Source organism: Bubalus bubalis, chromosome 19 (genome assembly GCF_019923935.1).
Source record: "Bubalus bubalis isolate 160015118507 breed Murrah chromosome 19, NDDB_SH_1, whole genome shotgun sequence".
Taxonomy (NCBI): Eukaryota; Metazoa; Chordata; class Mammalia; order Artiodactyla; family Bovidae; genus Bubalus; species Bubalus bubalis.
Window position 1 is genome coordinate 22852972 of NC_059175.1, and position 20465 is coordinate 22873436.

At 43.1% G+C, this 20465-nt stretch overlaps 1 protein-coding gene across 5 annotated transcripts in view; it reads left to right on the top strand.

Moving 5' to 3' along the window:
- Window positions 1-20465, top strand: part of ANKRD55 (ankyrin repeat domain 55) — a 109247-nt gene that overhangs the window by 56517 nt on the left and 32265 nt on the right. For 4 of the 5 annotated variants that reach the window (XM_044932427.2, XM_044932425.2, XM_044932424.2 and 1 more), the window contains exon 7: window positions 9006-9134. The exons of the other annotated variant lie outside the window; for it this stretch is intronic. In XM_044932427.2, the coding sequence (XP_044788362.1) occupies window positions 9006-9134 (129 nt within the window). The remainder of the gene's footprint in view (window positions 1-9005; window positions 9135-20465) is intronic. 5 annotated transcript variants of the gene reach the window in all.

Genomic DNA, 20465 nt, shown 5'->3' on the forward strand with positions numbered 1-20465 from the left:
TTTAAAAACGAGAACCAGAGATGAGAAAGTGCCCTTCGTGAGAAAGCAGGGAGCCTGGGGGCTTGCAGTCTGTGTCAGCTGATTAAGAACTTCTAGACTTGGGGCAACTTGCCAACCACTTCTTACACCTTCAGCTTCTTCCTTCACCCCCACCCCACACTGGGACTTATTAAATGAAAGGGGGCAAATTCAGTCATTTACACCCTAAAGTTAAATTTCTCTTAAAGATATCCAACTGTGTCCCCAACTCAATGGAGCTGAACATCCCCTAGCAAAGTGACAGTTCCCTATTTTTCCCCACCCTGGGAGGCCCCTGGCTGGTTGGTGAGAATGAAAGGAGACAGAGATCTTTCTAACAGTGGTAGTTGTAACACTTTTCAGACAATATGTGGTTAATATTGGAAAAGTCTGTAGTTCCTTTTTGTGCAAAGCAACCTCTCAGAGAAGACTCCTCTTGGTCTTTCACCAGCATTGGACCTATTGGCTTTTTTGAGCAGATGCCTCAACAAGGACACTTGCCTTCCGTGTCATAGCTTCCTCTTCACACCATATCACAGCGTGTCTGAAACCCATCTGAATCCAACTACTAATGCTTGCCTGTGTTTTTCTTTAGTATATATATTGCTGTGTGTGCATGTTAGTTGCTCAGTCATGTCTAACTGTTTATGATCCTATGGACTGTAGCCCTCCATGCTTCTCTGTCTATGGAATTCTCCAGGCAAGAATACTGGAGTGGGTTGCCACTCCCTTCTCCAAGGGATCTTCCCGACCCAGGAATCAAACGTGGGTCTCCTGCATTGCAGGCTTTATTATCTGAGCCACCAGGGAAGCCCATATATATTGCTGGTGTGAGCCAATCCATATAAATTTGCAAGGGCTAATTTGCTCTTTGCCATTGGGAAATAAGGAACACAGCCCAGGCTTTCCTTTCCATTTATTACCTTGGTAGAGTTCCTGCATTTGGCTTCTCAGTGTTCTGAATAAACAGTCACCTTCGGCCCCACCCCCACCCCATAATCACTTTTCCACTGAGTTCCAAGTACAGTCTCCATTATATATGAAGGAATAACAGTTAAAACACACACACTCTACATCTGTTAAACAGCAGGAAGTGAAACAGCAGAGGCAAAAGAAATCAGGGAAAAGGTAAGCTAGTGCTGGCGAAGCATTATGGCTTCCTGATGACAAGAGGAAAGAGCAAGACATATCCCCTACGGAGTTTGAATAAAATTATTTCCCAAGAATAACTAAAGGACTCCCAAGCTTGTCACAATAATGCTTAAAGATTAAATGATCAATTAATAGAAATCTAACTTAATTGAGACAGACTGTTAACTGAAACTAAAGAATGGAGAGAGGGAGAGAAGGAAAACAAAAATGTTTTCTGTAGCCATCCTCTAATTGCTCATGTAAAACAAAACATAGTATGTACCACTTTATATCAGAGATGACGGTCACTCTAGAGGCTATCCTGTTCTGAGCTCAGTGAATTGAAACATTTTTTGTACTATTAGTTTTTACTTGAATAAGTAATACGTGAACACATTTGCTTCTTAAAAAGTTAAATATTACAAGTAATACTAGAAGTCCTTGATTACTTCTACCCTACCACCTTGGCCCCCAGGTAATTGTTCTTTTGTGTGTGTATATATATATATAGTATGTATATACATGCTTTCTCAATCTTTTGTATGTATTACCACATCTTCTTAATCCAGTCATCTATTGATAGGAACTCAGTTACTTCCATGTCTTGGCTATTGTAAAAAAATACTGCTATGAACATTGGGGTGCATGTGTCATTTCAAATAAGTGTTTTCGTTTTTTCTGGATATATATACCCAGGAATGGAGCTACTGGATCATATGGTAGTTCTATTATTAGTTTTTTAAGGACCCTCCATACTGTTTTCTGTAGTAGCTGCACCAATTTACACTCCCACCAACAGTGTACGAGGGTTCCCTATTTTAATTTTTAGTATGCATGTGTGGTTGTTCTTCAAAACAACTGCATCAATTTATAGCTCCACTCATAGTGTAAAACGTGCTTACCACTGTTTTCTTTTGTTGGATTTTCTTATTATTGTTTTAATTTGCATTTCCCTAATAGCCAATGAAAATGAGCATAATTTCATAGGTACAGTGGGCATTTTTAGATCTTCTGTGAATTGCCTGTTTATTTAGATCCTTTGTCCATTCCCCTTTTCTTACATATTCATAGGAGTATTTTTTTTTTTGACCACACCACACGGTTTTCAGGATCTTAGTTTACCGACCAGGGATCAAACCTGTACCCTCAGCAGTGGAAGCGCAGAGTCTTAACCTTTGGACTGCCGAGGAAGTTCCCATAGGAGTTTATTTTATATTCTGACCAATCCTTTGTCTGCTATTGAATTGAAATGTTTTTTCATAGTCTATTCTTTATTTTAGAACTGTTTGTGATGTCTTCTCCTCTGCATAAATTTTAAAATATGATATAATCAAGATGATCGTTCTTGTCCATTATTGTTTTTGTTTTTGGTATCCTTTTTAAAGGCCTTTCCTACCCCTAGGGACATAACTACATCATGCTAAATTTTCTTTTAGTTTGTTACGAGATTTTTTTTTTTAATATGTGGTTTCATTTCTGAACTCTGTTCTCATTCCAACGATCTATTTGTTTTTCTTGTTTCATTAACCACACTGCTTAATTATAAAGTGACTTGTTTGGAAGCTATCCACACTGCAGGATTTAACACTGTGGGAAAGGCACCCTGGGTCAGATGGCCAGATGTCCTGTGCCTTTGTTCTTTGGGACCTCAGGGGAATCTCTGACAAAGAGAGGGGCTTGTCTGTTGCAGCCACAGAGAATTAAGTTGCTAAATTCCTGGAATCTAACCTCTCCTGCTTTCGTTTTAGCTCTGACAGGAAGAGCACCCCATGAAGAGGGACTATAAAATATTGGCATCTGCATTAGAATTTTGAATGCGTTTATCCAGAAAAGCATTGTTATGTATGGTATTTAAAATAGATAGTTGATCCTATATTAATGCACATTCTGGTATAAGTAGATTTTTATGAATGGCCTGACAATCCAAACTTACATTACAATAGCACTCGCAGAAAATAAATCCAAGTTGCAAAAACAGATGTGAATCTTTGGATATAATTCTTAGCAATAAAATCTAATTACAACATTCCCAGGATTCAAGCACAAGCAGGGACTGTTTGTTAAAAAAGGCAAAATCAATAGAAACAGTCCCTGATTTTAGAAATCTTTTTGCTCTACAGCTGGCAGAAGGTAAAATAATAAAGTCAAAAAAATTTAATGCACCAGAATTTTTATTCTAAAAATGAACACCTTAACAAACAGAGGCCGGTGCTACTTAGGAGCTCTCACTTCCTCTCTCCTCAGACCCTCCTTTCCCCATAAGGTCCTAGAGGCAGATCATGCATTTTTTTTATCTCTATATCCCTAGAATCTAGTTCAGTAACTTGCACATAGTAGAGTGTCCCTAAAATATATATTTAGATAAAGAATTAAATTATTAAATTCAAGAAATAGGCATATGATTTTATTTTATTGTCCTTTCCCTCTGTTGTGTTGACTCAACTCAATGAATGACTCATTTTATTTACCAGATTTGACTCCCTGTGACTTTTCATTATTTCCAAATCTACTCTCAAAAAAATAAGATTTTATATCATTTGAGAGCTTCAAAAATGTATTGTAGATTTTAGGGCAGGAGTCCTTGTCCATTTTCACGACATGGACACATCTGGCATACTGGAGAAGGCTGAGGATCCCTTCTCAGAAAAATGTTTGAAGTTACATAATATAAAATACATAGCATTACAAAAAATTATATTGAAAAACAGATACCAAAATATTTTAAAGAAGAAATTTCCAATATTTACATGCAAGCTTTTTTTGCTAATGCCTTACTAATCTTTGTGATCTATAATTGTAAGTTTTTACCCACATAAATTTGAAGAAAACTGCTTTCATTACTGCATTTCTTATCTTGTTTTAGAAGTTCTTTTAGACTCTTTTAAATTATATCCTTTATTCCAGTTTTTTGTACACAGAAGACCCTCTGTAACTTTTGTGAGGGGTAGTCACAAAATTAATAGTATGTGAATATAAAAATGTCAAACAGAGCTAAACTGGACTTCTGTGAACTTCTAGATCCTTCAAATGACCTAGAATTGTTTTGCTGATCTTGCAAACATCTGCTAGAATTCTATTGCCCGGTGCACCAAGATGCGGGATGAACAAAGCAGCCAGCCACATCACACGTTTCTCTCTCTGTGCCTTTTAGCATCTGCAAGAGCTGGTCTAAAAGTGCAGTTCTGAAACAGAAAACTACTAAACACTGAATCAGATTTCTGCTTCATAAAGCACAAAAGTTACAGTGGTTTTGGAAAAAAAGAAAAAAGTTCTGAGAAGATGATAGGACTTAAAAGCCCTTAACTGAAATGTTGGTGGCACAAGCTCAAGGCACAGAATTACTCATGTGCACCAGAGTGTGTTCCAAAGCCAGCCTGCCATGCACACAACAGCTATCACACACAGCTGTTTCTATCAACAATCTCTAAATGGCTCCTAAGTCAACAAAAACTTCACATCTCCCTCCAAAACTTTCTAGAGAGCTATGTTCTTAAATGAACGTAAGTTATTCTTCACTCAGAGCCAGCATACCTTCTTTTTCAAAGAAGTAGAATTCTACTGTCACCAGGGCCATCTGGGTATGTGTTGCAACATATCTTCCAGAGACTCCTAGACTTTCAGCTCTCAGATTCTTTGAAGGCCCAGTTGGGTCCTCAATGAGGGGTGCCATGCTTTAGACACAGGTGGCTGGCTTGCATTAAACAGACTCTGGTGTTTTATACTCCCTGTGAATCCAAGGAAACATGGATAACCTGCGATTCACTGATTAACTCTTCCTGTGAACATTTCTCAAATACATACCATGTGCTTGGGTATATCAGTAGTGAATAAGCCACAGCCTCTGCCATTAAAGTGCATCACAGCTAAATCTTAATTCTTGTCACAGCTCAGGGCAGACACAAATTGCCAAGCTGGAAGTCTGCCCCTTAAATGGCCACCAGTCTTAACATAACACAACTATGATGTGCTAGCAGTGTTAAAAAAGCTGAAAGAAGGAGGACACAGTTGTAGAAAACAGTTCCTGAACAAAGTGTGTTGTGCAATACAAAGAGTTGCATTTGAGCTGATTTTGAAAGTTTTGGTTTTCATATTACTAACTCTAAGAGGGTGTATTTTTATTTCTCATTAGCCCAACTGAAAACAATAGCAACAGGAAATTTCTCTCAACTTGAATGAATGTTTGAAGGCTGTTTGTATTGTAATATAAATATACAACATATTTATATTATATATTATAATGTATTATTATTTACAGACTAATGGAGTAATTCAAGTCTTGACTTGGGGCCACTCAGAGGATCAACAGTGATTTATAACACTGATCCCAAATTCCAAGGTAGAGGATGGGTGGGAGGGATTTTATATATATATAAATATATAAAATATATATAATATATATATATTTTTTTTCAATAGCTTATTAAACTAAATATTTGCCAGCTGCACTTTCAGAAGAAAACTAGAAGTGATGCCAAATGAAATAAATAATAATACAGGGTGGCAACCCTTATGCTTGAGAATCACCATTCTAAAAAGTGAGAAGATCCCAAATCCAGCTAAAATCATAAAGAAAAAAAATTTTCCAGTATCTGAGCTCATTTCCAAAATGAAATCTACTCGCTTGATGTGTGGAACAAGCAATTTCCTCCAGAGTGGGAGGGACCCCAATTTGAATCCCAACCTGTCTTATACCCAGTCAGTGACCTTAGGGAAATCATTTACCCTGTGTTTCAGTTTCCTCACCTGTAAAATGAGTCTAAAAATATCTGTCTCTCAGGATGGTTGTAAAGATTCAGTGAAGTGAATGAACTTGGCAGCAAGTAGGTATATGAAAAATAGTAGTAGCCCCTTGCACTGTTTTTCAAAATATGCAGGAGCTGATGTTTTTTGTTTTCATTTTTGTGGTTGTTGTTTGGTTTTTCAACAGGGAGTTAAGGACGGGTGGTGGTTGCTTTAAGAGAAAAACTCTTAAAGCCTAGAAACTCTTTAGGAGACAAGGATTAACAGTGTCCTAACAAGGATTAAATTAATTCACAATTTCATGCTGAATTCTCACCTGGCTAAATCAGTCTCTCTGCATATAGTGATTGCCATCTACCTCATTGGGACGACTCATCAAGAATTCTAACAGGTTTCAACTGAACAGTTGATAACAATGATTATAGCAGACAAGTTCATTTTCTATAATGAAGTCATGTTCTGTCTTTCTTGTGTGAATGATTTTAGAAAGCAAAGCCAAATTTTACAAAAGCAAAAAAATCCATCAAGAAGAATAAGAAGTTGCTCATTCATTTAATAAGCTTTTGCTGAGCGTTTACAATGTGCCTGGCACTGTTCTAGGTTCCAGGGAGGAAAAGGGCCCTGCCTTCATGAGCTTATACTCCAGTAGCTCAGAGTCGTCTCCGATGTCTGTAGTCCTGGAGCTGGTGGCACTTCATAATGAAGCCCATGATTCTAAAGCAAACGGCACTCAGCTCTGGGAAAGGGGTAATCACTGCACAATAAAAAGAATCTGATTCCCTGGAGTCCAAATTTCTAATTCCAGTGGGCCAAATTAAAAATAAAGAGGACCCACTGAAATGCTTTGAGCTATTCTGAACCCCAAGTAAATATTCAGCTGCAGGAATAAGAACAAGAAGCTCCACTGTTGTTAGACGGTCATTATTTTCCATATGGAACCAATTTCTTGAAATATCTTTAAGAGTATCTGGAGGCTCAGTTTTATATGACACTTGAAACTTGAAAGCAGGCCATAATGTAATGATTTAGAATGTGGAACTGGTCAAGGGGACTTACATTCTAATCTCACTGCCCCACAAACCTCAAACCCTAGATTCAGTTTTGTGCTCAGTCACAGGCTGGAGAACTTCCCTAGAACTCAACTTCCTCTTGCATAAAATGGGAAGGACAGTGACACCTCTCAGAGTTGACCAACTGCTATAGCAAAAACTCGAAACCTCAGTGCCCAACATAATAAAAGCTTTTTCCTGCTCGCTTCATTGTTCAGTGCTGGTTGATGAGGTGACCCTGTCCTGTCTCATCAACCAGGGACCTGGACTTTTTAATCACTCGATTCCAGCATCTTCTTGAGACTTAGCCTCCCCTCTATTCAGTTGCCAGGTGAGGAAAGGAAATATATAAAAGACTACACAGTTTTTATTTTCTAGGCAGGCCTTGGAGCAGTGGAGGCTTCCATTCTTCCATCCTTTCTATTCACACGGCAATGGTCAGGACTCAGTCTCATGGCAGCACGTATCTGCCGGGAAATTGGGGCATGTAAACTGAGTATCTGCCCTGGAGTAAGAGGAAATAGAATTTGGTGAGCACCACAGACTTCACCACAATATTTAATCCAAAAGGTTATTTGGAGGATTGAGATGATATACAGAAGAACTCATAAAGCTCTCTCAGTTCAATTCAGTTCAGTCGCTCAATCGTGTCCGACTCTTTGCAACCCCATGAATCGCAGCACGCCAGGCCTCCCTGTCAATCACCAACTCTAGAGCAATACATATTCATGTATTATCTGTGTGTGTCAGTCACTCAGTCGTGTCTGACTCTTTGTGACCCCATGGACTATAGACTGCCAGGCTCCTCTGTCCATTGGATTCTCCAGGCAAGAATACTGGAGTGGGTTGCCATTCACTTCTCCAGGGAATGTATTATCTGGAACATTATTAATGTATTATCTGGAAAAATAATAGCTCTGCCCTTCTAGCTAGGCTCCTCCACTCGGCTCATCTTGGATAGGCAGAGAAGGGCAAGGTGGTAACACTGTGTTATATGCAGAGACAACTGCAAAAAGAGAAAGCTCTCCACTTCCTTTGCTCCCTTTACCAGGCATCTTAATCTAGAATCATCTTAGATGTATTTCATGTAATTGTGAGCTATACACAAGAGAAAAGGCCATCTTTTCATAGTCCACTCTCAAATACTACTGGTTCTTTTTGGCAAATGTTTCCCAGCAGAAGTTCATTTTATTATGAAACCATACCTAACGTGTGACCTTAAGCTAGGAAAGAAGGTGGAATTCACCAGATTGGCTCATCTGGATCTGATTTCCAGGCTGCCACCGAGTGATTTCTTCTAAACAGTGTAAATCAGGTCATGTCAACACCTGCTTAAAATCCTTCCTGTCTTTCTATTGACTTCAGAATAAAATCCAAATGCCTTATATAGGTTATTCCCCATCCCACCCTCCAAGGATCAGCCCTGCCTCTTTCTCCAACTGCATCTTGCATGGCTCTCCTCCTCTCCCTATTCATTCATTCATTCATTCATCCAACGGCTTTTCATCTAGCCTGGGTCAGTCTCTGGGGATACTTTAGTAAACAGACAGTGTTCTGGTCTGGTGGTGGGAGATGGCATCCCAGCGTACTCTGATCACAAGTGTCTGCCTCTGTGACTTGTTGCTCGCTGGTCTCTACCTTCAGTTTACCTCGACTCCCAGAGGCCCATGTAGAACAGTCCCTACCTCTGGGGTGGTTACTCTGTCATGGCACCCCAGGTGCATTCTTTATAGCATTCAACAATCCTGAAAATCCTTTGGCTTGTTTGTGTTACTATTATTTGTGTTTGTGTTATTATTTGCATTTATTATCTATCTTCCTCTACCACAGTGGAGTTCCCACGAGGACATGGATCTCATTGATCTTATTCCCTATAGTATCCTTGACACCTGTTTGCCTGACATCAAGTAGGAACCCAGGGAGTTGAATGAATGATTCAAGGAACAAGTGAACTGACAGCAACCAACGCATCTGCTGATGCCTTCGGGCCTGGGGAGAAAGTGTGTACTCCACTTTCCTTCCTGATAGCCTGTGCTCATCTCGGCCCCTCTGACTGTGGTTTTGCAGGGGATGACGGCACTCCACTGGGCAGCTTTCCACAACCGGCCTCAGCACACCCAAATGCTGCTGAAGAAGGGGGCAGACCCCACCCTTGTGGATAAAGACTTTAAAACAGCTCTCCACTGGGCAGTCCAGGTGAGAAATTAGCCAGTAGGCTTGTCTCAAGTGTAAATGGTGTAAAGCAATGTTAACAGTTCTGAGTAGGTCAGACCGGTAAGGCACAGTCCCAGCATTGATGTGGGCTTTGTATGTATGATGGACTTCCCTTGTGGCTCAGCTGGTAAGAAATTTTCCTGCAATGAGGGAGACCTGGGTTTGATCCCTGGGTTGGGAAGATCCCCTGGAGAAGGGAAAGGCTACCCACTCCAGTATTCTAGCCTGGAGAATTCCATGGACTGTATAGTCCATGGGGTTGCAATGAGTTGGACACGACTAAGTGACTTTCACTTCACTTCACTTGTATGTATGACAGAGCAAGCAGGATATATGCATGCTGCCCTCCTCCCTCCATCCATACCCAGAGGGGCAACAGCAGACCTGTCACTTTGGAGCATTTGGGTACATCAGTTGCTGAGACGAAATCCTGCCAAGGTAAAGAGGGGGAGGAGTTACAGAATATCAGGCAGAGCCTACCTTGGCTATTACACACACAAAATACACATATATACATACCTCACTCTCTCCAGCAGTGCTTGCTAAGGGCTCACAGTGCTTCATGATAATTCTTCAAAGAATTACCAGGAAGTCCCTTCAGAGTCTTTGGACCATGAATCTCTTCTTCCTTCCAAATCCTCTGAAGCAGAATAATTCCAGGTGACCCTGAGTTCTACTCTGAACCCTGAAAACAGAGGCTCATGGCACCCTACCTTGCTATCCCAAAAGGGAGTCTGTATCAGTACATATAACTGGAGAAATCAGAAATCTACAGCCCAAAGTGAGGAAAACTGAGACTGAGGTGAAAGAATGACCATTAGTAACATTTATTGAGGTGTTGTCTAGGGAAATCTTTCAAAGGGATTGATTAACTAAGAGTTATCTGTTCTGTCCTTAAGAGCAATACAGCATCCTTTGAACAAAACTGCCAGCCTGTTCTGTCTTTTGATGCCTGATGTAGACATCCCCACTGTTTATTTCCATCAGCCCTATAAAGGGACCCTTGCTGAACTGCGGTCAGCATCCCCCTGATTCTATGCGCCCTGACAGTGGTTTCACTTAGGTGTTTTCACGTGCCACACATGGCAGAGAAGGGCACCTGGCACTTTCAGGGTTGACATGTGGGCCTGAGATCAAGGGGAAATAGAAGTGATTTGGAAACTACTCTGTTTTTGTTCTTGCAAGCTTGGCTTCAGTTACCCTGTAGCAGGGCCAGCCCTGACAAAACTCTGAAATGAACAAAGCTTGTTTTTGTCATCCCCACCTGCCCTTAGCACCCTCCTACATACTTTCAGTATTTAATCAGCTGCCTTGCCCCCCCATGCCAGTCCCTGCCCAGCACCCAGTCCTCCGCCCAGGGGTCACCATTGCAGCGCTAGCCCCAGGGCAATATGGCTGGGCAAGCAAGAAACATCCCACGTGTGTTGGTTCTCAGCTGGGGTGACAGTGGTATCAGAATCAAGCATTTTCTGTATCTTTACTCTCATCACCCCTGTTCTCTGATTCCATTGACCTAGGATAGGGCTCCAGTATGTGCAGTTGACAAAATCTCCCCAAGGAATTCTTACCTGTACGCCTCCTCTGCTCCACCTGCGTCCACTGCACCCACAGTTTAGAGCTACTCCTTGGGATGCAGGCTTGCAATTGAATCAGCAGTGCTTGTAAAATGACAAATTCCCAGACCCCGCTCCAGATCTAATGAGTTGGGCTCTTTGTGGGTGGGAACCCCTGTTTTTATCCTCCAAGAGGCAATTTTGCAAAATCAAAAGAAAAATGTCCTCAGCTCAGAGGATCTGAGTTTGCGTTAACAGAACCGGATTTGTTCTGAGAAAAGTCACCGATGCCTGCTTGGTTTAACTATTGGTGTATCTTTGGGATATGAATGAGACTGTGTACATGACAGTGATATGTAACATTCTATGTAATTGGAAGAATTATAGTTTTTATTATGGTTCCCAATTTCCTCTATGAAAGCTTAGTTAACATACTATCTAGATAGTCTTTTTCTCTACTAAATGGTGTGGCTTTTACCTGCTACATTGATTTTAATCCTGCCTGCACATTAGAACTTCCTTGCATATCAGGACTTCCCTGATGGCTCAGAAGGTAAAGCGTCTGTCTGCAATGCAGGAGACCCGGGTTCGTCCCTGGGTCGGGAAGATGCCCTGGAGAAGGAAATAGCAACCCACTCCAGTACTATTGCCTGGAAAATCCCATGGACAGAGGAGCCTGGTAGGCTACAGTCCAAGGAGTCGTAAAGAGTCGGACACGACTGAGCATCTTCACTTCACTTCACTTGCACATTAGAATCAACTGAAGAGCTTTTAAGCAATACTGATACTCAAGCCCCACACCTATTTTCAGTCAATTATTCTGGGGTGCAACCCAGGTGTTAGTATTTTTGTAACGTTTATCCCTTCCTCTAGGAGCTTGTAATGCCCAGCTAGGGTTGAAAACCACTAATAAATGAATTCATATGCTGCTGCTTCTGCTGCTGAGTCACTTCAGTCGTATCTGACTCCATGCGACCCCATAGATGGCAGCCCACCAGGCTCCCCCATCCCTGGGATTCTCCAGGCAAGAACACTGGAGTGGGTTGCCATTTCCTCTTAGCTACTCCTACCTAAGATACTTGCATTCTGACCCGTGATTTTGTAAACTAAGTATAATGCCTCACACGTGTTCATACTCAATAACTTAATAAATGCTTAGCGAGCACCTACTTTGTATGTGGCATGGGAAGGGGGAGAGATTAACATGACAGATCCCTTCTAGGACCCCCATAATCACATGTGATATTGCATGGGTGGGTCTGTGAGGATGTTAGCATACGTTTTTCTGAGGAAGGTGTCCACTATTTCTTCAACTCTTCAATGAGGATCTGTAACCAGACTCCAAAAGATTTAGAATCTTACTCTGGAGGAACCATGCACCCTCTCACTCCCTGTGGTTAGTACTAAAATTCAGAAGTGATGTGCTATGACCTTTACTCTTCAGAGAAGACCAAGGGTAATTCCAAATGTCAGCCAAAACCAGGATTACACGTGCCTCCTTTAGCCACCTTCTTCATTTATAACACGGGGACAGCACCCTGCTCCTCTTGAAGTTTTTCCATATGAATAGGTCTATTTCCTGCTGTCATTTATTCCTTTCATTTGAACGTAGGGCTTTTCTCTGGGACTATATGAGACCATACTTAAAGTGACAGGACTTTGAGTTAATAAAGCCTCTATATTTGACCCAGGTAATCAAAGCAGTAAAGATTTGAAACACTGGGCCCAGAAAGTAAGGCCTTCCCAGGTGGAGCTAGTGGTAAAGAACCCGCCTGCCAATACAGGAAACATAAGAGTTATGGGTTCGATCCCTGGCTCTGGAAGATCCCCTGGAGAATGAAATAGCAACCCACTCCAGTATTCTGGCCTGGAGAATCCCCATGGACAGAGGAGCCTGGTGGGCTCAGTCCACGGGATCGCAAAGAGTCAGACACAACAGAACGACTAACACTGTCTTGCAAGCACGCACTCCCAGAATGTTTGACTTCTGCCCCCGTTTCTCAGGTCCCTTGGTCGCTGGTGGGGCCCTCCTGTGGGCCCATTGCCCTCATTCACCTTCCCCATCTGCCCAGGAGACTCCACTGCTTGGCTGTCTCTGGGCTAACACTGAGCAGAACCCTGTCCCTGTCTGCATCCAGTCTGCCCTGATGAAATCTCAGTCGCTTTGGGGCATGTTCTCACCTGTTTGTGATGGGACTCACTTATCAGGAGTCTACACAGGTCTCTCTCAGCTTCATCTCCCTCTCACTCCTCAACACTGCAGAAATCATAGATCTTTTTTTCATTCTCTTTTCCTCAGAAAGCCCATCGGTTCCAACGACTTCAGCTACCAATCTACTCAGAATTTTCTCAGGTCAAAATCCAGCAGTGACCTCTCTCTTGACACTAGGCTCACATTTCCAGCTCTACCAGGCATCTTCCCATCATTTCCCATGGATGCATCAGTCAATGTGTTCAAACTGAATCCACAGTCTCTCCTTCCCATCACATTTCCATCTTCCCAGCAGTCCAAGACAAAGGCCTCCAGGTGGCCCATGAACACTCCTTTCTTATCATCATTCACGTCCAGGTGGTTGTCAAGACCTCTTCCTTCCACTCCTCAGGTCTCCCAATTGCCTCTTTTCTATTCCCACTGTATAGATCAGGGTCCTAGCACGAAGCAGCCCACTCGGATGGGATTAATTGAGCATAGATTCATAAAAATGCTATTTACACACATCCACAGGTTGCCATTAGGGAATCTGGGCTTAAAAGAGCCTGGGAGGCAGAGGTTACTAAGACACAGCAAAAGTTGTAGCTGTAGGAGAGGGCCCAGGACAGAAACTGTAGCCCTGGATGGAATAATCAACCTGTGATCTAGCAGGGAGAGAACTGGGCGATAAATGCCCCAGTCAATATTTCCTCCTCTGTCCATCTTCTGTCAGTGCCACTCACTAGCCAATCCCAACTAGAAGCCAAAGGGCCAAGGAGCCCATTTAATGCAACTCATACATGCTGAGAGCAGGTTGAAAAAAGGGAGTTGACCAGGAAGAACAAATGGAGATGATGAAGTACACCCACCATCAGTGCCTTAGGTCAAGCCTCCCCTGTCTCTCATGGGAACAGTTTCAGTCTCTGTATTTCTACTTCAGCGCTTTCTTTCTCTACTCTGTTCTCACATTGCCGCCAGGTGCTCTTTCTACAAATCACAAAGGAATGTACTCACATAACCGTTACCGCACCAAAACAATTATGGTCACCCTTGGTTCTTGGCTCAAAAACCTGCAGCAAGTGCTGTTTTTAGGTAGAGAGCAAACTCTTTGATTTGCACCGACTGCTGTGAGCAGCCGCTCCCCACCCCACCCTACTCCCTGCCTTTCCTCTTCAATCTGTATTGACATCAATCCAATCATACTAGAATATTGATAATCCCCTCAATACATGAGAAAGATTCATCCAACCTTCCCCTTGGTCATCGTCTTCCCCTTTGGTGAAACATTTCTTTCTACTTTAAATGGTATATACTTAACAGTAATCTTATTGATTTATTTGGCCGCATCAGCTCTTAGCTGTGGTATGCAGAATCTTTCCTTACGGTGTTCTGGCTCAGCAGTTGAGGCTCAAAGGTTAATTTGCCCCGCCACATGTGGGATCTTAGTTCCTCTGTCAGGGATTAAACCCGAATCCCCTGCATTAGAAGGCAGATTCTTAACCACTGGACCATCAAGAAAGTCCCAATACTTTTTTCTTCTTGCCTTCCCTGCCTCATCCCTTCTAACTGCAGAATTTATACTTGTTCCTCTTTATTTCTCAAGGCTCAACTAAGTTTACCCTCTTTGCTGAACTCCCTTTTAGAATTTTCCCCTCTGTCTAGCACTTCCTTCCTTCTATTGCTGGTGTTACTATCAGTGGGTTGCCTACATCTCCTCTTCTAGACCACATGCTTAAGTAAACATGCCTTACTCATCCAGATGTCTCTCAAGACCCAAAGCAGACCTTTGTGAATCTTTGTGAACACCAAAAAAGTTTTCACTGAATTCAGTTCAACAGGCTTATCCATCGCAAGCCACTGGAATTGGAATTAGTGCTTTATTGGGTTCTTTCTGTGATATACCATTTTCAGCTTAACCGAGACCTCCAGGAATGCATTGCCTTAGTATCAAAGAGTTTTTCCTAATGATATGTAATCTAGGATAGCTATGATGACAGGTCAGCGAGAGGGCCAAGTATCTACTGCCCCTAAAATCTCACCTCTAGCTCCTTCCTCCTAATCCTAGTTAATGTGTTTAGAAGCTTCCTCAGTAGTAGTCTTCTTGCAGTGCATTTTTCAAGGGTGGGTAGAAAGGAAAGAACTGCCCTAATGTAAAGCAACTATTTCATGTTTGTTCATTCAGTATGTGATTAAGGAAATTATACACACACCCTTGGAGCTCTTGAATGTAACCATGAAGCCGCCAGTGTCTGAGACTGATTTGGTCCAGCATGAAATTCTCCTCCTTCCTGTGGTGGCCAAGATATGTGATCACTGTTTGAATTGTGTCAAAATTCTATAAATATACTTTAAATATATTCAGAATGCCAAAGGATAATTATAAATGTCATAGGCCAGTGGATCCAGACCATAGATGAAAGAACCTTAGAGCTGGGAGGGACCACACAAAGTCATTTAATGCAACCCCTCTGTTCACAGTGCGCAGGGAGGTTACCATTGTCCAGGCTCACCCTCCACCCACAGGTGCCCAGACCACACAACTCCCAGTGCTTGACTAAAGGACATAAGCCCAGAATAATCAAAGGGAAAGTCAAATGTACTAAATCAACTCCCATTACCTTGGAAGCAAAGATGGAGTTATCTTAAAGGATAGCCTAAATTAAAGTGGCCTGCATATGTCAGCTCCCCAGGGCTTGGCTGCAGAGAGGGAAGGAGATGGGTAGACAGCCAAAAAATAGGAACTCACCTAGGAGTAAACACAAGTAAAGAAAGAAGTGAAAAGATAGTGAAAGGTGGGAGATAGTGAGAAAAAGAGAGGAAAGCTAAGAAAAGAACGGGTATAATTCTAGTTTGGCTTTGCCCATGGTTTGTAAGGCTTGTTTTATTTATTTATTTATTTATGCTATGTTCAGCCAATATTTATTACAAGTTACTCTTTATTAGGCTCCATTTCAGCAGAAAGACAGTGTTTCTACACATGACCACAGCAAGGAAGGAAGTTTCGTGGGGGTGTTTTCCATATTAATCATTAGAACACCTGTGAAATGATGTAGTTCAGCAGCTGAGGGTCACAGTTCCTCACTGCCCCTCCCCCGCCATTTCTATCTCACAGTAGCCCTCCAGGGGGGTCAGCCCCAAGTTTTGGGATACAGCAGACTCTGGTATCAGGCCAAGCAGAAAGCCTGGGTCCAAACGGGCTAACTATGAAGAGGGTCCTGACTCCAAGCTAGGATATTGGGCACCTTTCTCTTCTAGTCAGGCTTCCCTGACAGCTCAGTTGGTAAAGAATCCACCTGCAATGCAGGATACCCCAGTTCGATTCCTGGGTCGGGAAGATCTGCTGGAGAAGGGATAGGCTACCCACTCCAGTATTCTTGGGCTTCTTTTGTGGCTCAGCTGGTAAAGAGTCTGCCTGCAATGTGGTAGACCTGGGTTTGAACCCTGGGTTGGGAAGATCCCCTGGAGAAGGGAAAGTCTACCCACTTCAGTATTCTGACCTAGAAAATTCCATGGACTGTATAGTCCATGGGGGTTGCAAAGAGTTGGACACAACTAAGCAACTTTCACTTCACTTCCCTTCTAGTCAGCCACAAACCCTCAACTCTCATGTGTTCACAGTCCACTAGTTCACAAGCCAGTAGGTTTTCCCCTCCAACTCCATTCCAGTCTAACACATTTGGCTCCAGATGAACTTAAGGGCCAGCATTCTTCTCACAGCACAAAACCACCTAGCCCTTTAAAAGGGCCACATGACCTAAAACCCTTTCCTCGCCTTTCTGCGGTCACTGTCATGTGACAAACAGACTCCTACTTCCAAGAGAAGGACAGAGATCGGGGTTCCCTTCCCGAAGAACCCACCATAGAACTAATTTCCCCAACACGTTAACAGATAAACAACTAATCCTAAATCTTGCACTAAGATTTCTCGGGAAGTCACTAGAATAAAAAGGGTCTACAATAAGGATATTGAAATCTTGTTTTTTATCAGTCTCTGATAACAAAATTCCTGTACGTTAATCTAACTTTCTTCTTGGCAAGGCTTCTTATGAATTCTTCTCCTTCATGAGGTGTAAAGAGAAAATGACTAGGACTCAGTGGTTCCCAGCAGCCTTTAGGTTACATGAAGGCAATTTCATGGATTACCCACAGACAAAAACAACACAATAAAAGAAAAAGAAAGAAACCCACAATCTCATTTGGCCACCCAATGCAGAATCCTGCTGCTGCTACTGCTGCTAAGTCACTTCAGTCGTGTCCGACTCTGTGCGACCCCATAGACGGCAGCCCACCAGGCTCCCCCATCCCTGGGATTCTCCAGGCAAGAACACTGGAGTGGGTTGCCATTTCCTTCTCCAGTGCATGAAAGTGCAGCCTTCCAGGCTCCTCCATCCATGGGATTTTCCAGGCAAGAGTGCTGGAGTGGGGTGCCATTGCCTTCTCCGAATGCAGAATCCTAGAGCTCCATAAGATCTATACAATATTCTTCCCCTGTTGAACAATATTCCCACCAAATGGAAACTTACTCTCCAATTTTCCAGGGCCTGTTGTGGGCAACACCCATTTCTTCTCTCCTGGTGCTTCCTGGTGTCTGTGACCGAGGCTTCCCAGGCCTGGAGATTCCACCTGATGGAGGTTCAGCTCAGTTTGCCAAGAAGAGAATGTTGTTGGCAGGAGACCACCGAGCCGGGGCCTCTAGTCATACATTAGGGACCTCTCTTTGTTGTTGTTGTTTAGTCGTTCAGTAATGTCCAACTCTTCCGAAACCCCATGGACTATAACCTGCCAGGCTCCTCTGTTCATGAGATTTCCCAGGCAAAAATACTGGAGTGGGTTGCCATGCCCTTCTCCAGGGAATCTTCTCGACCCAGGGATCAAACCCGCGTCTCCTGCATCTCCTGTATTGCAGGCAGATTCTTTACCACTGAGCCACCAGGGAAGCCCTAGGGACCTCTCTAGGGCTCTCTCAAATTCTTATGAGAATGCACCATGGCAACCGTCCTAGGAGAGGAGTAAATGTTTGCTCTGAATTTCATTTCAAAATATATTTAAATATTAAAACACCTATAATAAAATCAATTAATTTAGTATAATAAAAAAAAAATTAAAGCACCAAATGTGGAAAGAAGGTCTCAGTTGGTAAGACACACTTCCTGCTACTGATGTTGCTGATACCAACAGCAGTTTTCTCTTTAATTCTTCCCAGGTGAACATGCAGGATCAAATAAATAAACCATTTCTTTAACTGAAGACAAAATAGTGTAACAGTGAAGTGCCAGGGCTCTGCAGTCAGTCCCAGCCTTGCCACCTCATGGCTGTGACATTGGACAATGAATCTGCCTGTGATGCAGAAGACCTGGGTTCGATCCCTGGGTTGGGAAGATGCCCTGGAGAAAGAAACAGCAACCCATTCCAGTACTCTAGACTGGGAAATCCCATGGGCAGAGGAGCCTGGCAGGCTACAGTCCATGGGGTCGCAAAGAGTCAGACACGACCGAGCGACTCACTGACAGACAGAATCCCTCTGTGCCTCCAATTTCTCCTCTATAATATGAGGCTGACAAGAGCACCTATCTTATGCTACTCGTTTAGTCCTGACACCCACGGAGTTGTTGTCAGGATTAAACAAGTGAGAACAGGCCGTGCTGGGCACAGAACAGTCACTTGGTAAACATCACTATCACCATTATTCTTGGGAGGATATTATTATAAAAACAATGGTGATGTAAATGAGGGTGGGATTTGGAGACAAAGGAATTGTCTGAAAGATTCAGGACAAAGGCATTTTGGAGGAAAGGGGTAAGCGGGTGAAATTTCTCTTATCCAGAAAAGCCATGTAAGAGTCCAGCTCGCAAGGGAAATGCTGATTGGGACTGTCTGCTCAGGAAGTCAGAAGGGGCCAACTCAGATGTGCCAGACTACAGCCCACCCCCACCCCGCATCTAAGCTGGCTGCTTCCAAAATGGCTCCTGCATGGGTCAGGCAAGGAGGGAGGAAGACAGTATGTAAGATCCGGGTTCTGTTTTTTCCGTCTGTGCTTGACGCTCCATCCCACACAGAAGGAGAACCCGTGACAGGCTGTTTTGCTGTTTAAAACACTTTGGCAAGCTGAATTCCTTTGCTCTTCCAGGAAACTGTAAACAAAATCAATTCATTGAGTGGACACTCTTTTTTGCTTCTATTTTGCTTCTCCAGTGGCTAGTGCTTCTTAAAAGGGGAGAGGGGCTTCTTGATTGTCTTAAATATACATATGTCAGACACCTCAAAATATGTTTAAGTAACATTAGGTGAAAGAATCTTAGAAAAGCTGATAAAGCAGGCATGAAAGCTTAGATGTGTTCACTGTAGCAACCTTTTGATGACAGGCATGCCATGGAACTGAACTCATTGATCCAAATTATTTAAAAATCATTGTGAGACAAAGGAAGGACAGAGGGAGGATGTAAGGGGGAAGGTGAGACGGAGGGAAGGCTAAAGGTGGCAGGCAGGGACTACGTTATGGATGTGTCCTCAGTCCCCTGGCAGGGCTCTGGGGATAGACTCAGAAAGGATTCGGATGGCAAACCAGAGCCCTAGGCACCTGGGAGGGCTTGCACTCATGATGAGAATGCCCAGCCCAAGGGAGTGTGATGTGTGAGCCTGCTCAGTCACTTCAGTAATGTTCCACTCTGCAACCCTAAGGACTGTAGCCCACCAGGCTCTTGTGTCCATGGGATTCTCCAGGCAACCCAGGAGTAAACTGCCATGCCCTCCTCCGGGGACCGAGTGTGACACTAAATAGCAAATAAAAATCTCCATGACAGGTCAAAAGAGATACCACAGAAGAAAGGAACACGTCATTCCTCTGGCATGTGAGCAGAGGGCTCCACATTTTTCCTGGGCCCCACAGATTATGTAGCTGGCCATGGTTATAGCATTTAAAACCCACTCAGCACTCTTCCTGGGGCTCAAAGTTGAGAGTTTTGCTGCCCTCAGCCTTTGTTCCACAAGAGCTTTCAGAAATGGTGTCAGCAGCTGTCCCCAGTACAGGCGGCAAACACTCCAGGGTTCGCTGTGTAGTGGTTCTCTGAGAAGCCATGCTGAGTCACAGGATATCCGGAGAGTTCTTGGTGCAAACAGGGAGAGGGGAGGGAAAGGAAGAGGAAAAGCCAAAATGAATGGGTTCTGTTCCACGGAATTGTGCAAACTGACTCAGAGGTTCTAAAACACAACCCTGGGGTCAAATAATCAAGTGGGAAGAATGCCAAAAGAAATGTTACATACTTGGAAAATTTATTATGAGATGGCTGTTGAACAGCATTTGGAGTGTATTAGAATTGCAGCTTTTAAAAAGTTCAGTACTCCCTTTCAGCCCAGGGACCCTGAGTTTGGCATGTGACCTGGCTCCTTTCCCCCAGAACTACAGCCTACCTCTCCCATTTCTTTAAACTGTTCATAAGGAGTTCTTAAAACTCCTCATGCCTCCTAGGGGAGAAGGCAATGGCACCCCACTCCACTATTCTTGCCTGGAAAATCCCATGGACAGAGGAGCCTGGTAGGCTGCAGTCGATGGGGTCTCGAAGAGTGGGACAT